The 17475-nt window shown below is 35.4% G+C and overlaps 1 protein-coding gene across 7 annotated transcripts in view; it reads left to right on the plus strand.

Annotated features, from left to right (window-relative positions):
- Positions 1-1229: 1229 nt before the first annotated feature.
- LOC143257125 (kynureninase-like) overlaps positions 1230-17475 on the plus strand; it is a 55738-nt gene continuing 39492 nt past the window's right edge. For 4 of the 7 annotated variants that reach the window (XM_076515398.1, XM_076515395.1, XM_076515392.1 and 1 more), the window contains exons 1-2: positions 1230-1378; positions 16665-16837. In XM_076515398.1, the coding sequence (XP_076371513.1) occupies positions 1257-1378; positions 16665-16837 (295 nt within the window). In that variant the 5' untranslated portion in view covers positions 1230-1256. Of the gene's footprint in view, positions 1379-1809; positions 2074-7606; positions 7759-16664; positions 16838-17475 lie in introns of those variants that run through there. The other 3 variants (XM_076515393.1, XM_076515394.1, XM_076515396.1) reach the window with 3 other exon arrangements.

Below are 17475 nucleotides of genomic sequence, written 5' to 3' on the forward strand. Positions count from 1 at the left end.
TAGGAGTAGCAACTGTGAATGCCAGATATGTTGCAAAAGATTTTTTTTTCTTAACCCAATATTAAAATAAGATAAATTACACGACAATAACGACAAGCACCCTCTAGCAAACATGTAAATTGAAACTTTAAAAATAAAGCTTACAACAGTAGAAATCCCAGTATCTGGGATGGTTAGTTCATCTTGCACGATAAATAAAATGGATGAACCTAATAATGTGGTAAAGAGTCGACGCATATGATTAAGAAATTAACTTTATAATTTTTACATTTAATAAAATTAAATATTTTCACGCTATAAAGATGAACTAGATTTAAGTGTTTAACATAACAAAATTGATATTTCTTTTTAAATTCAATCTTATTTTAAAAAATAGTGTATTAGGGTTCGAATTGGTAATTTTATTATGTCTTATGAACTGGTGGAGAGTTTTTTTTTTTCCTGTTTTAAGTTTATTTCAAGTACAGAAATGTAACATAGTTTCTGAATCCCCGCGATAACAAACATGCTCGCCCTTTCAGGTGTGAGGGCGTTATATTGTTACAGCCAATACTTCTATTCTTTGGTAAAAGAGCAGCCCAAGAGTTGGCGGTTGGTGGTGATGAGTGGCTGCCCTTCCTTTAGTCCATCACTGCGTGTAGCTCTCGTGTAGCATTGCGCAAAATTCAAGAAACAAACATAGTTTCTTTTCCATCGAATGTAACAAATCTTTTATATTCTTTTTTTTTTTCATTTACAATAATTACGACAGAATTAAGGTTAGCATAGTATTTCAAGAAACACGTATTGTTTCTCTTTGCTAGTGGTTAGGGAACTCATCAAAAACGTGTACAATATTCAAATTATGTGCGACTGTGTGGAGAATATTGAATAATGATAATTCAAACATTTTGAAAGCAGTTTTAAGAGACATAATATTTGTAATGAAAGTTCCGCAATATTTTAAATATTTATTTTCCACATTCTTTTTCATTTGTCCAATACAGGTTTGAAATAGATTTTCTTTTTTTACCATCTTGGACTTCAAATATGGTTTGTGTTAAAATTGCGTTTCACTGTTTAATAGTTCTTTCACAAATATAATGCCTATTAACTTTGTGATTTGTTTCAGTATTTAATATTTCTTTCATAAATGTTATGCCTATTAACTTTCTGTGGTTCGCCAATTTTCTCTCAAATCCGTGACCTCAGGGGTAGAGTTATTTTGAAATACATGTTTTTCTTCACACATATATATTTACTGTCGACTAAAGTCCATGAACACAAAAACGTCCTCATTGACATTCGTTCAGTTAGTGTATTATAGAGGACGGATTCTAGTAGTGTGTATATTCGTTCTTGTCACTGTTCAAGCAACTCTAGTGTCTTGGCAGAGAAGGTAAGGCCTACAAAAATTGTTTGTACGATAATCGGTAGTAATTATAGACACGGCTGATAAATTGTTACGTAATTCACAGACTTAAGTTGTGTATATTTAAGTTTTCTATTGCAGATTATCTTTTTAAACATCCTTCATTCGTTAAGCACCCATACTGTTTAAAAAAAAAAAAAACATGTTATAGTTTAATCCTCAAGTTCGCTGTGTATTATCTTTGTTACTGCAAAAATAAAATTAACTCATGAAATTTGAGGTCTCCGGAAAAAAAGAAAAACAACAACAACAACATATTTACAGTTGTTAATACGTATTAAAATAAACTGTCACAATAATTAGGTGGAATTGCACCCCCCCCCCCCCTTCCTTGAACATTTAGTGTGAACGTGTTGGAAACTTATAAGTACACACGTACGGTTTCGAAAAGCCGTTTTTCGTATCCAGTTATTTTGGGGCCATGTGTGCGTGAGAAAAGCGAAAATAAAACCTTACAATTATATCAGAGTTTTCTAAGAGTTGGTAGTAGATGATGTGGGTTAGCTGCCTTCATTGTAGTCTATCGCTTCAAAATTGAAAATGACTAATGCAAATAGTGAAGTGATTTGGCAGAATTGCTCGGAATTCTACCAAGACCTAGAATGCAACCATAATTTTTCTCGATACTTCCCTGGAGAAAGCAGCAGGTTAGCACCCAAAACGTGAGATATGTTAATTAGTTCTTAATTAGTATATTATATTTAAAATAATAATTAGTCCTAAACGTAAGTAATCACTTTAACGACTAATCGTGACAACGGTTGTACATGAATGGGCTTGCAGTCCTGGAGCCCGGGAAAATATGAGATAAAGAATAATGCATTCTCATTTTCATAATATACTTCAGGAAATATTGCAGTACTGTGGCAAATCGCTTTGCTTCAAAAAATGTAAATTCTCAAGACATTTGACTTCTGACCACTAGAAAAAAAAAAAAAATCGTTCGCCCGTGAATGTACTATGAATTCATGAAGACTTCAAAAAGGGGCCCGGGGACATAACTTTTCCCCGGGCCCGACCTACCTCTCGACGCCCCTCACTAAGTCATCTGTGTGGCATGCCTATACAGATTAAAAAAAGTAATTTATACGTGTTTGTTCGATGTTACCTAATTCCACAATTGACAATTTGTTAAACTCATAATATATTTATAAATATCTCAAACTCCTATATCAAACATTGACATGCCCTTAATGTAAATAACTTAATTACTCCACATTGCAGTCCCATGCACAAAATGTTTGAAAGGGGGAAGTCTAATTTTTGAGATCAGAAGTAAACATCTTGCAAAGCACATGTAAAGCATGTTAACGCTACGTGGTTCTGGGAGCATGCTCTTTATAAAATTTGTAAAAGCATAGTTGCGATGAGGTTAGATCTGGAAGCAATTTTGTATGAATATTACTTAAACAGTTGCATGGTTGTTTACGTAAAATATACACCCATCCAATAAAAAGTCAACAAATCGTCATTCTGTTGTGACACTGCATAGGGAGCTAGACGTAAATGAGCATAAATATGTATCTTGTTTTACAGTAAACTACTGTACTATAAACATTCAATGTAGTTATCAATTTAAATAACTCTGTTCACTAATAGTATATTAACTATTTCAGCCATTGGCTATCAAATATGTACATGTGTCAAAAATAAAGGACTGTCTAGTGTAAGTAGTATTGATTAATTTATATCTAGAACGCATCAGTGAGAGAGGTAAATAGCGGCGAACAGACGAGAGACCAAAGTGGAATGATAATCAAAAGCAAAGCTGAGTGAAAGAGAGTTTCGGTCAGAGAAAATTTAGAAAACATTAAGTTAACTGTTGTGAAAGTGAATAGCTTAACGACTGATATATTAAGGATATTTTAGGATAATAATTTATCTCGTAAAATGTTCTAAAGTAACTTGAACCAGACTGAAGGGACTTTGACAAGAAAGCGGCGATAATTTGGAAGTTGGCTCAGCGGCGGCGCCAAGGGGGAGCTTGAGTCTCCCCTTCAAAATGAGCGAAGCCCCCCAAATATTGTTACCTACATATATTCACAAAATATGGAAAACGCAATCGTCGTTGTTGCTTAGAAATTAACATCAAAGAGACATAGATTTGTAGAACTCAACGTCTTCATTAAGATTTTTTTTATTATTATGTATTACCTTGGGTGGAATTTAGGTGAACTTCCTCTTTTACATATACGCATATTTTTATAAACAGATTATTTCTAATTTGTAATAATGAATTATTAATCAGAGTATAAGTTTCCAATGAAAACTGCATTGAAAACTCTGTTGAAAATAGCACACCCTTCTGAAATGTACCTTGGCATTTACATTATTATAATTTACCATCTATACTTCATATTGATGGCATTTTACCTCAGCCCCCCCCCCCCAACGAAAATATCCTGGCGCCGCCACTGAGTAGGCTTAAATGCAAAAAAAGCACTCTTTATTGGAAGTAGGCCTAAATCCGAAAAAGTAAAGTTATCGAAAGTTTAGGATACAACTTCCGTAAGTTACGAGGCAACGTACGTTCTGTTGTCGATAAATACGCTTTAAAAGATTATTATTTAGATCTAGACTGTGTTATTGTGCGAGAAAGAGCGAATAGTGGCGAATATTAAAGTGAAATTATTCTAGACTGTGTTGTAGTAGCAAATAAAAAAAATATCTTATTAGTTTTATTCTAAAGTAATTGAAACATACAGTGTGGCCTTTTACGACAAGAGACTATTTAAACCTCTGGACACAACTGTTACAACCAATAGTGTAATGAACATTTGTATATACGTTTGACTTGTTTTAAGAGCCATTACATGCGGATATTTCAAACCATATTAATTTCATCAGAATAACGTAGACTATATCGAAAACATTAACTACCATAAGCAGATGCGTTATAACAATATAATCTTTTTTTACATCATAAATATAGGAGGTTCAGCGGAACCTCCTTGAACTACTCTGCATAATGTCTGCATTGTAGACCTAGAACTATACTATTATAAATTGACCAAGTGTATCATTTTGTAAACTCCAGTATTCAAATTGAGGGTGAATGCCGTTCTTATTAAACAAATATAAATTTCGTCTCCCCTTTTTATCAAAATCATGCATATCGAAGGAGCGTTTCTAGAATGAAACTTTACTGACAAGCCTAACTTCAACTATTGGCAAAGTTCGTTTTTAATATTTAAAAGGCTAAATTGTGGTAAAATAGTTTGGAACGACATTCGACTTCTTGAGGATTCAAGCCATTAGCGTTCCTGGGCTTCTGACTGAGGCATTAAAATAGATTACCACTTCTCTTATGCAAAGTGATTGTCGCATCTTGATTTCGATCGAATTAATGACTGGTTAATCAGAGAGAGGTAATTACGCCTAAAATTACCACCAAAATGTGTACTTCTTCCATTAAATTTATGGACTTCCTCTTGTTAGGTAATTACAACTGAGCCCTGGTCAACCCACGACCTTTTTCAACCACCTGGTTGATAAACTGGAGATAGCTACTACAACGTTTGAGTTCCTTGTAGACAAGAATGTTCATGCTTTTGAAGATAGAATTTCTTTACAAATTCGCAATTAACAAATTAGATTTAAGCCCAACTCCAGGTAGTAGTTTTATGGGAATAGTCCAAGGTTTTCTCCGTTATTAAATAACTTTGTAAAAACTCGCCAGACAAATATTGTTTAGGCCTAACTCTGTACTGTAGTTTGGCGGGAATAGTGTAACTTTATTTCTGTTACTAAACAAGTAGTAACAACTGGCCAGAAAACTTCTGTTTAGGCCTATCCCTACATTGTGTTTTGGCGGGAATAGTCTAAGCTGATATCTTTGTTTTATGACTGTAGAGATAAAACTTGGCTTGTTAAATTATAATGAATAAAAGTTAAACATTTACTGTAATTTTCACCGTAAACATAAAACTTCAAATGTAGGTAATACTGTTGAAACTTTTAAATGAAAATTTAGAAGAAACTGAGTTTGTTAATTTAGAAGCTTGAGTTACTTACTGATTTGCCACAAACGGTGGTGGATTGATTTATGTTTTAATAAACCCTTTCACTTTATAGAATACCATATGAAAGAATATTTTGTCCTAGTCAGTGTTTTGGTGGGTAAAAAAAATATTAAGATAATACTTTAAAATTCACTGTATTGCAGTATAGCTTATTGGATAAGTATAATATAATAAGACGATTTTGGAGCTTTTCCCTATGATATATGGTGGAAACGAACCTTGATAAACTTATGCAACAAATTAACTCGTCTGCACTTGACAACACGTTAATATTTTTCATGATAGGAAAGTTGATAAAACCATGGGACAGTTTTCAAAATAAAGTAGGTCAATATATAAAAAAAAAACAATATATTCTACAACAACAAAAATGATTACTTAAACCACTTAACTAATAAACCATTCCAACCAATGAGATTTAAGACCAGTTAAACTTGATTAGCTGCCTCAGAATTGTGTAATTATTTTGTCTGTGGTGCAAACTACGTTTGGAACCAAAGAATTATTTTGACAGTTGTATGTTTATTTAAACAATTTTTTTAAATGTTTGGTAATTTTTACTTGAAATATTTTAACCATTGCTGTCAAAATTTTGAATAGGTTTAATTGCTAGATTTTTTTGATAAAGAAAACAAAAATGTTTACTAGTAACTAATGATCATCCGTACGGTGGTACTTAATAGTAACAATATGGTGGTTACACAGTACATGCAACATACTATTTATTCATACACACATTTAACAACTGAATAAATGGCCCGGCATGGCCAGGTGGGTTAAGGCGTTTAACTCGTAATCCTAGGGCCGCGGGTTCGAATCCCCGTCACACTAAACATCTTCGCCCTTTAAGTTGTGGGGGCGTTATAATGGTACGGTCAATCTCACTATTCGTCGATAAAAGAGTAGCTCAAGAGTTGGCGGTGGGTGGTGCTGACTAGCTGCTAAATTAGGGACGACTAGTGCAGATAGCCGTCGAGTAGCTTTGTGCGAAATTCAAAAACAACTGAATAATAAATCTTAAACTATTTGAAAGACACTATCAGGTGATAAACAAACCACATACAAATGTTACAAGTTATACAGTCACTAATTTTCCAGTTTTAGGGACTGATATACTTGAACACTTCTTGCTGTGTAACAGAGTTATTAAGTTATAAGCGCACTAAATACAACAGAAAAGTGACTACGTACTTGTAGTTGCGTTTTTTTTATACTGAACATCACTGAAGATAAGAGCTAGTTGTCGTACAACAGGTTTAATAGTTTGTTTTGGAATTAAGCACAAAGCTACACAAAGGGCTGTCTGTGCTCTGCCCAGTATCGAAACCCAATTTTTAGTAGTGTGAGTACTTAGACACACCGCTTATCCATTATGGGGTTTGTTTGAACAGAGACGCCATTTTAAAATGCATCGTCCACTCACTCACTATATTGAGTCGTAATTCGATGGTCGCGGGCTCGAAACCTCGCCACACCAAACATGCTCACACTTTCAGCCGTGGGTACGCTTATAATGTGACGGTCAATTCCACTATTCGTTGGTAAAAGAGTAGCCCAAGAGTTGGTGGTGGGTGGTGATGACTTGCTGCCTTCCCTCTAGCCTTACACTGCTAAATTAGGGACGGCTAGTGCAGATAGACCTCGTGCAGCTTTGTGCGAAATTCAGAACAAACCAAACCACCGTACTGAGTAGGTGTGGTAAAGTAAAACATCTGAAAACTGAGAGTACTATAGGGCATGACTACATAGGATGAGCCTTAAAAGACGTTTCACTAACTAGGCTAGAAAATAACTGCGCTCTTTTACAAGGAATTTATCATTGCTATTGCAAATTAACCAAAGTTTGCATTTTGGAACGTGTAATATGTAACGTAATATTATGGTGCACTCCCACACTGATGATATACGTACAGGATATCAAGACGAATTGATGAATAATGCGTAAGATCATGTCACCTTGTATGAAAAAAAAAAGTGTATAAACAGGTGGGGAGAAAAATATTTGAAGAGTAAGAATGGGCGTGATGTAACAAAGCTTCCCCTGTACAACATTCCAAGGGGGGAAAATAAGTTTACTTAATGTGAACCTTTGTTGAATTATAGTTACAACATGTGCGTTCCACATCTGTTATACGACATCCACACGTGTTGTAATTATGGCCATCTGTTGAAACTGCTGTGACATGTCGAAAACGTTGTCATTTAAAAGAATACGACATGTTCTGCTGCACGTGTTTTTGTGCGCTTTAAGTTAATGCACTGGATTTGTAAAAAGTGGATACTTTGAAGGATCAATTCTTTAGTTTTCTTTGTATTGATTTTCAGGTGAGTTGTTTAAAGTGATGACCGTATTGATTTGTAATCTAGCTCCTGATATGTGCATGTGTTTGTTATATGGGCTGAAAACGCAGTCTTGTCATGCAAGTTAAATTTGCATCCATTCCTTTTAATTAGGGCTCCTCTCCTGGTAAGACGTTTCGTTAATACGATCTGTGTGTTAAGCTCGTGTTTTAGTATTTCTGATAGATCTGGTATTCTGTAAGTTCTTTTAAATACATTCAGTGATAACACAATGTCTGTGGTATCTTCTGTAATGTATGTTATGTTTTTGTGTTAACAGCTTTGATGGGAGTTTTTGTCTTTTTTTTTTTTTCTAGCAATGATTGTTAACCTTTTGGTTATTATAGTAGTAGTTCATACTACTCACGACAGTTTGTGACGCATGTAATTGGTCATATAAGACTGTTGCCGTAAGTCTAAAGTTATTATGGTAATATCGGATGTTACCGGTTTTCTTTGCCTCTATAACCTTCTACATAGTACCGAAACCCGATTTTTGTAAGCAGACTAATGTATGCTCGCTTACTCCAGTTCCTCCCGTCATTTGTCAGCACCCATATCGTTTGCATCAACATTTATGACGAAAAACACCAACGTTGGCATGCAGCCCAAACTTGTAGTTACGATCGTTGAATATATGCATAGAAAATAATAAATAACACAAATTAGATAAATGTAAATAAGATATAATTTGTAAAGGACAAAAAATTGATTTAAAAAGTGAAATTAACTGAAAGGAAAAACAAAGTTCTATGATTGTTATGCCATTTCGCGTCACGATTAAATTTCGATATAAGAAAGGCATCTTTATTCTTAATAAAAGCTGTAGCAAAGATTTATTTGTAAAGGACAGCCAGATTTGAATAAATGAATTTTTCCTCGTATAAATGTTGATTACTCTAATGAGTACATCGAAGTAGGCGATATAAATTGGAATGTTGCCAACCATCACATTTGTTTGTCACTTAAAATTGCGATACCACGTAACTCGAATATTTGTAGAAAGTTGGCGCTTTCATACTTGGCGTCACTTAAATTTCACATTATTAGAACAAGAGATCTCGTCAACATTACCCAAAGCTCAAATTGGTTTCAACAAATTTACGTTTGGTTTGTTTTGAATTCCGCGCAAATGTTGTTTTTCGCAAAATCAATTAAACTTCGTAGAAATCCACCGAAACTGTGTTTAAATAGTGTTCTTTTTTTATAGTAAAATCTTTAGGAATAACTTATGATTCAAAACTAACGTGGATTAAACAAATGACTGAAATAAGGACGAAAAAAGTGTTGCACCGATCAAAATATATTAAAACCTCAACAGGTAAACACAGGAACATCCACAGAAAACATAACACTTATAAACAAATATATCAGAGCAGTAATAGAATGTGATTAAATGCAAAAAAAAAAAAAAAATCTCGAGAAATTGCAAACCATACAAAATTCAATAGTCACCATAGTTTTCAGAGTACCAATATACACAATTTGATATTTCTACATAATTACGAAAGCTTCCACTCTAAGGCAGATTGATAGATTACTCACACTTTAATAAAATCCTGGACATAAATGATTTGTTAACAGAAATAGATCGCTATATTATACATGATGTTGATAGGACTAAGTGCTTCTCGCCATTAAATTTCTACTTTAAAACAAGATCACTTGCACTAAACATGAAAACTGTCACCCGGGTTATTAAAACAAAAAGAATATTTATGTGTAAATACACGATGGTATATGTATGTTGAGAATAAGTTTGTTTTTTTTAATTTCGCACAAAGCTACTCGAGGGCTATCTGCGCTAGCTGTCCCTAATTTAGCAGTGTAAGACTAGAGGGAAGGCAGCTAGTCATCACCATCCACCGCCAACTCTTCTTGGGCTACTGTTTTACCAACGAATAGTGGGATTGACCGTCACATTATAACGCCCCCACGGCTGGGAGGGCGAGCATGTTTGTGGCGACGCGGGCGCGAACCCGCGACCCTCGGATTACGAGTCGCACGCCTTACGCGCTTGGCCATGCTAGGACATTTTATCATTAGATTTTTGAATAACAATAAGTTCATTAAAATATTATTTGCATTTCATCAAAATGCTGCATTACTAGTAGGGGATAATAAATACTTTTGCAAGGTCCTATATGTCTGTATTAAATTCCAATTTGTAGTTACTGTCCTACTCTACTACTTGTAGCAGTCCTGTAGTCCTTAACTGGCTGAGATAGTTTCATTGTCAGTATAAATCTGAGGAAGGAAACAGTATAATTTCAGGAGTCTTGAGCTTATTACACCCATCAGAGATATTTATATACTGGTAAGTATGTTGCAGTTCATTAATCGTATCAGTAATGAGTGTGTTTTGCAGTTTTATTTTAATAATACTAACTTGTGGAAACATCTACTTGTAGAAAGCGTTTGGGAAAAAAACACACAAACTCAAGAATATCAAGAACAAATGCTGTCACTACATTCAGCACCTTTTCGCCTCCGAGATCTTTTAAATCTTTTCACATCAATTTCCTTAAAGTTCTTTGGCAGTTTCATCAGTGAACTTGCCTCCAATGGTCATCGATAAGCTAAAATAATTGTGTTATCAAGGTTAACAATTTGAGGTACTTCTTATACTAGTGACAGCACTGACTGGTATAATATGTGTGATATTTACTCTGCACCAATAGACAGGTTGAGGTATTTAATGTGAGTGGGAATCGGGTCATCAGAGTTGAAGCATTTCTTTGCTTTAGAGTAAAATATTCATGAGGATGCTCTGAGAATGACTTTCTAGTCACTGTAGAATAATAAAAGGAAGATGGCTTCCCTTTAGATAGACAAGCGGTTATCCACTTGTTGGAGAGAAAGATAGCCAACGAATTAGAGAAGTCTTCAACACTTTGCGAAATTCAACATAATAAACTTCTTGGTAGTGGTGCACGTGCGTTAGATTCTTGTTCTTTTAAATAATCATAAACATTTCTCGCTATGACCTCACATCCTCAAGAAAATTGTTTGCTTGCTTTACTGGAACATGAATCAATGAATGTGAAATGAAGCGTTGCACTAAAGTCCTGGAAACTTATTTTTCAAATATCTAACCATTGAACTGTTCTTACTCGTTGTATCAGTTGAAACCAAACGACAACGTTTACAAAGAGTACACCTGAAGTATCTGATTTGATCTTTCCTCACATAACCTCTTGGTCCCTCTTAAGCAGATCGCCTTCTAAGCTCTATACATCTTATCCTTGTAACATTTCTCATGAGAAATCTCACATTTCACAATGATATTATTATTAAATGGCTCATGGAATTTTTCAAATTTCATGCTCTTTGATAATTTATTTTGTATCGCAGGTCTCACATGGTTGAAGACTTTGTTTTGGTTTGTTTAGAATTTCCCGCAAAGCTACACGAGGGCTATCTGCGCTAGCCCTTTCTAATTTAGCAGTGTAAGACGAGAGGGGAGGCAGCTAGTCATCACCACTCACCGCCAACTCTTGGGCTACTTTTTTACCAACGAATAGTGGGATTGACCGTCACATTATAGCCCCCCATGGCTGAAAGGACGAGGATTCAAACCCACGACCCTCGGATTACAAGTCGAGTGCCTTAATCACCTGGCCATGCCGGGCCTATCACTAATTGTCCAGCTCTTTTGATAAGCATGAATAAAAAGTGAAAAGTATAATACTGAATAGCAGCCTGTGAGTAATACCTCGAATACATACAGTCAAACATATAACAAAAACAAGAATATACACAAAAAAAGAAAAGTTGGGAAATTCTAAAAAATAGAAAGAGTAGAATGTATTAAATCAATATTAAATTTACAAAGACATTTGACGGAAGCGTACAAAGGAAATATTGTTTTCTTTGCTTGTTTAGAATTAAGCACAAAGCTACACAATGGGCTATCTGTGCTCTGCCCACCACGGGTATCTAAACCCAGTTTTAGCGGTATGAGTCCACAAACATACTTCTGTTTCATTGGGAGGCGGAAATAGTTAATTAGGTTATATTTTCACTCTGTCTTGATACTGTATAGCGTTTGGTTTAAAAAAAATTGGGTATCAATCTCGCTGTCACACCTTTTGATTTTTAGTTTATTGGTCTTATAGTAAAAGAAAGTCAATTATTTATTCAATTGACGGCATTCTTAAAATTTCATTGGATTTTTAAACTATCATTGCACGTGTATTTGAAGAAAGAGTCACCACAATTTTTTTATGCTAAAGTATTATGCCCTTACACTTGCAAGAAATATTGTAACATTCATTAAAACAACCCCACCCCTCAGTGGCTCAACAATAAGTCTGAAAGCTTATATCGTCAATTCCCGGAGTCCTATAAGTGTGGTCCCCCCCAGCACAGATGCCTCCTTGATTGTCTTTATTCTTTACAGCAAGTAACCATTCATACATAGTGTTCTCCAGTGAAACAGTGGTAAATTTATAGACTTTAAAACCCGGGTCCGAATTCTCGCGAAAGACGCAGCACCTACCTACCCTAATGTGGCTTGTTCTGAAAACAAATAAACAAACAATACATAACGTAATACCCCAGTTATACTATCATCAAATAAAATCTCTGAATTGTGTACATTTCTTGTTCTTATTGTGAGTGTTTAAACTAAACGTTTTTAATAAATATTGTTTTTACCGTTTAATTATATGCTCCAAATTTCACTTGCATTTTCAAATTAATGTTTAAAGAAATAATTTTCAAAAGTAATGTTAAACAACACGACTCTGACCAAAATTGCTAATGAATTTAAGCAGTAACTAATGATGTTGAAGTAGCTATTAGCATAAAAACTTACTACTCCCCCCCAAACACCCGTCAACAGAATATAAAGGTAATTTGGCATGAAAATAGTTTTCATTTTGTGTAAATCAGTAATGCAAGATATGTTATGTAATAAGAACTCTCTAAGTTGAAAAAAAAACCTTTTAAGAGACATGTTTTGAGAATAGTAAACCACGTTTAGTTTTAATTCGATAATAATCTAATCCATAGTTAAATGTAGTTCCTGTGTTAAGTTTCTGTTTTCCCAATACAAAATATTAAATTTTAATCCAAATTTCACGAGACTTTAAGACTAAAAAGCTATTCTTTGTTCAATATTCTAATAAGATGTTCTGGTTTAAGGATATAACGAGTACATTGGCTCTCCAGTTCTAATTAGAATGGTAACTAGATGTTTAACTTGAATGTCGCATCTTGCTGTTGTATTGTAAAAGAAGAATATTGGTAACACAGGCAGTGAAATATAACTTATTTTAATCAAATGGGTGGAGACAGTTTCGTTAAATGTTATTCCCTATTTTAGATTCTGCAATGCACAAATTTCCATTATAAAGAAAATTTCGAAGGATTCTGATGCACATTCAGGAAATGTTTTGAATGAGTTACAGCAAACCTAATGGGTGGTAGTTGTAATTGTTAGATGACAGATTGGGATCTTTCATATTAGTATAATTCGGTCGTGTGCAATTACGTGTTGTTTTTTTTTCGGCTTTGTTTAAAGACCATCGGGCCTTTCTAACCACATTCCAGGATTTTACCCCGGTTTTTAGAGATCTAGGAGTATGGAGACTGTCTCCCTATTTGCTGAGGACGAAGTGGGGGACGAATTGATCACCTTTGTCCGAAACCTCTGTTCCATTGACACCATTAATGAGACCTGGTGGATGGGCTTCAAGGAAGCCTGTGCCTCTTTGTTGAGGAAGGCTGTCATGAGGCATTTGCGAACCCGCCATCTTGTCTGCTTAGGGGCAGACCAATGGATTATTGAATACTTTTGGACATTTGAATGGCTCAAAAAGGACATTGACTTGAAATATACTAAACAGTTCCAAGCAGCGAGCGTTTCCAGCCTGATGGAATCACACGATCACAGAAATGGTACTAGAGTGCCATTGTGCACAACTCTAGTCTGTTGAGGGAAGATGATCAAGTGTCTTCAGACCTTATGGACATCCTCAACACACGCCTCAATTATTATAGCCAATTATATTTGGCTTCACCAGTGAGCGAGGGAGTTTTGCGAGACGTTACACAGTTCTTGCCAATCCTCGATCTTTCACAATTTGAACAACTAGTGAAACCTATTACTCTGGATGAAGGTTGGATGGCTATTCGGTTTATGTCATTTGGTAAGTGTTCGGAACCAGATGGCCCGCCAGTAAAATTCTATCGCAATGTGTGGCATGTTATCAGACCCCTCTTTGTTAGACATTTTAACGACTGTTTGACTCATGGGTCTGTGTCTCCGAGTACATTGGATGAGTTAATTACTTTAATCTCTAAAAATCCCATCCAGTCCAAAGATCTTTCCATATCGCTTCTGAATGTGGATACAAATATTTTATCTGAAGTCCTGTGTGCCCGTTTGAGTGCTGGTATGCCTCGTCTGGTCATAAGCACTCAGATGTGTGGTGTGCAGGGTTGAAGTATCCAATAGAACTTTGTGCTTTTACCTGCCCTGTTCCACTACATCATGGACAGGAACATCCCTGCGATTTTTATGTTGCTCAACCAGAGTGAGGCCTTTGATCAGGTTTACCACGAAGTTTTATGGTGCATTCTGGAGAGATATGGTTTTCCTCTAGTTTTTGTGCAGTATGTACGTGAACCTTTTATACCTCATTCTCGAGCAGGCTCTTAGTAAGTGAATACTTCACGACCCCCTTTAACATCTGTCAGGGTGTTCGTCAAGGATGTCTGTTATCACCTCTGTATGTTGGTGATAGTGTCTGCTCTCTTATCTGTACCACTCGGCTTTTGTGCATGGCCTTCATTTGCCAGGAGGGGTGTTATTCAAGTATGTCAGTCATGCAGATGATGTGAACTTCTTTTTGACGAACCACACATATTTTGGTTCAGCACTGGCAATTGTTAATAAGTACTCTCAGGCCAATGCAGCCCGACTCAACTATGCCAAGTCTAGGGCTTAGTGGTTGAGTAAATGAGCCTTATCTGCAGATACCTTATCTGGATTGGCATGGGCTCTCTGTTTAAATTTTTGGGACTTGCTTCCTTGCGAGTTCTGAGGTTACCTGGGAGGAGTTGGTGCAATGTGTCGATTCGGTAGTTCAGGATTATCATTACAGCCCTGCTAACTTGTTTGGCATGGCAGAGGTTGTGAAGAGGATGTTACTTCATTTTGGTATAGTATCTTGGGATTTTTCTTGTGAACAACCACAATGCACGGGCTGTCGAGCGACATGTCTACACCTTCTTGTGAAGTGGTAAGCTCGAGACGGCGTTTTAGTTATCTTTAATTAAGCCACCCCAGTAGGGAGGTCTGGGCATTCCATTGTTTGGACCAAGTGTCTTTCTGTCTAAGATTATCCACTGTCTTGGGAGGATCATCCCTGTAACCAGCTTGCTCGTTTATTGAGTGACACAGGGCTTACGTATTTTGCCAAGCCTGAGTAAACCAATATGTTTTGATCCTCCCGATTGGTACGCTGACGCTGTTGCGGCGATCAGACGTTGTCACGCCATGTAACTTGACTTTTTGACGGACTACAGTTCTTTGTACCATCTGCTGGCCCCGGAATCTACCAACAGGATAGAGCAACACCATCCTTCTTTTCCGTGGGATGTTATTTGGGGCCGAGTTGCGATGCGCTATGTTGATAGTTACATTGTACCTCCATGCTTTCAACTGGCTCATCGTTCATAACATTTTACCGGTAAGAGAATGTTTTTATATCTTTTTAACTAACTGTTAGAGTCGTGTCCGTTGTATCACACTCGGGTGGAGTTTGTTCCTTTACACGTCGGCCCTCTGTCAGACGTCGAAGACGATATGGAAAAGGTGGCTTGCCTTTTTTGTGTACCTTCGATCTTGGTAAGGACCATATTATATCACGTACCGGTCCCTGTTCCCAGTCACCTGTTCTTCATGTTTCATTACACCGTTTTCAAGTACGTCATCTGGTTCGATCGAGATCAATTCGTTTTTGAGCAGGCACCGGTGACGCACTTTAAGATACTAGCTAAGGCCAGGTACAAGCTGTTACTCCGCGTTCAGGATGACTATCAGGTATTGTATCCAAGGGGCTTTTATCATCGGTGGCGATTGGATATTTCGCCGATATGCACGCTTATAGGTTAACCTGATTTTTTTAGACTACCCCTATAATTTTTGTAATTAATTTACAAATGTAATTTTTAAATTATATTGTGTTTTTTTCGTACTTTCTTTTTGCATTATTTTTTTTAATATTTCTATTGTATGTGTGTTTTTATATAGCACAGCCACATCGGGCTATCTGCTGAGTCAACCGAGGGGATTTTCTATTGTATTTTGTGATTTTATATTTTTGTAATTTCCTTTTTGTAGTTATTCTTTTGTATTGTTATTTTCAATTTTATTTTATATTTTGTACGTATCTGTATAAAGTGCATATCTGTACATCAAATGTAAAGTTACAGTAAAGCTATTCGTTGTAATTAATTTCAAAATTTATTTTTATATTTTCATTTTTCTCATCTTTGTGATTTTATAATTTTGAAATTATATTTCTTATATTTCTAATAATCTTTTAGACTTCGTGATTTTTTGTTATTTTTAGTTCTTTTTAATTCAGGTTTTGTCTATATAATTTTTTGTAGTTTTGAATTTAATTATTTGTATAACAATTTATACAGATATAAATTTTTACAATGTTTATTTGTACTATTTTCTGTAACTTTTTTGTTGTAAATAAACTCAAAATTGGAAAAGTTTTGAATATCAAGTGAAATCTCTTTAAGAATAAGAATTGTGGACGAGATGGCTCACGAACAGTTTTACTCGAGGTTAAATTACTGTAATGTATATCTTTTCATATTAAATGGTAATAGTTTTATTTAAGCGCGCTAAATTATTTTTCTTTTAGTTTACCTCCCAAACCAACAATGAGTTATCCATCTGAGGTTCTGCTTAAGAAAGCTAGAGAGTGGTGCTGCGATCCTAACAGCCTGACATTCGCCGAAAGGTTGGATCAGGAAGACGAATTGGCACATTTTCGTGACAAGTTTATTATTCCCAAAAAAGTTGATCTTCCTTACGGTAACATTGACTATTTAAATAAAATACGATAGATATTTCGATAATGAAAATTATAATGCCTTTTTTTCCTTCATTAATTGGTTTATTCCTTGAGTTTTTATACATTAATTATTTTATCGTATTGTGGTATAGTTTGTTTTTTTTCCTAATTATGGAACTTAATGTATGCTTAAATTATTGTGTGATGTGTTATTTATGCGAATGTATCATTCAGTGTATTCGAAACCGTGCAGTTCACAAGAAACAGGAGGGTATTCGTTTAAATGCGAATAACTAATCGTTATAACTTTGTTGCCCTGAAAGTTATCTTGTTACTCTGCGTCTGAGAGAATATAATCGAAGATTACAAACAAAGTATACTTTAAAAACGTAAGGTATGGTTCTTGTTGAACTTTCACAAATGTCTACTTGAACTAACTGCGTTATATGTTTTTAGTTTGGAACTGACATACCAGAGGGAAGTAAGCCAGTTGTAAACCATCACCACCAGCTCCAGAAATACTGTTTACTAATTAATAGTGGGACTTTCCGTAAGATTATAATGTTCTCACGACAGAAAGGATAACAATGCTTGGCGATTAGTTTTTTGTTAAGCCTTCAGAGAAGACTCATTAATATTACCCTACCTTGACGCCATT

The sequence above is a fragment of the Tachypleus tridentatus genome, chromosome 7 (assembly GCF_004210375.1).
Source record: "Tachypleus tridentatus isolate NWPU-2018 chromosome 7, ASM421037v1, whole genome shotgun sequence".
NCBI classification, from domain to species: domain Eukaryota; kingdom Metazoa; phylum Arthropoda; class Merostomata; order Xiphosura; family Limulidae; genus Tachypleus; species Tachypleus tridentatus.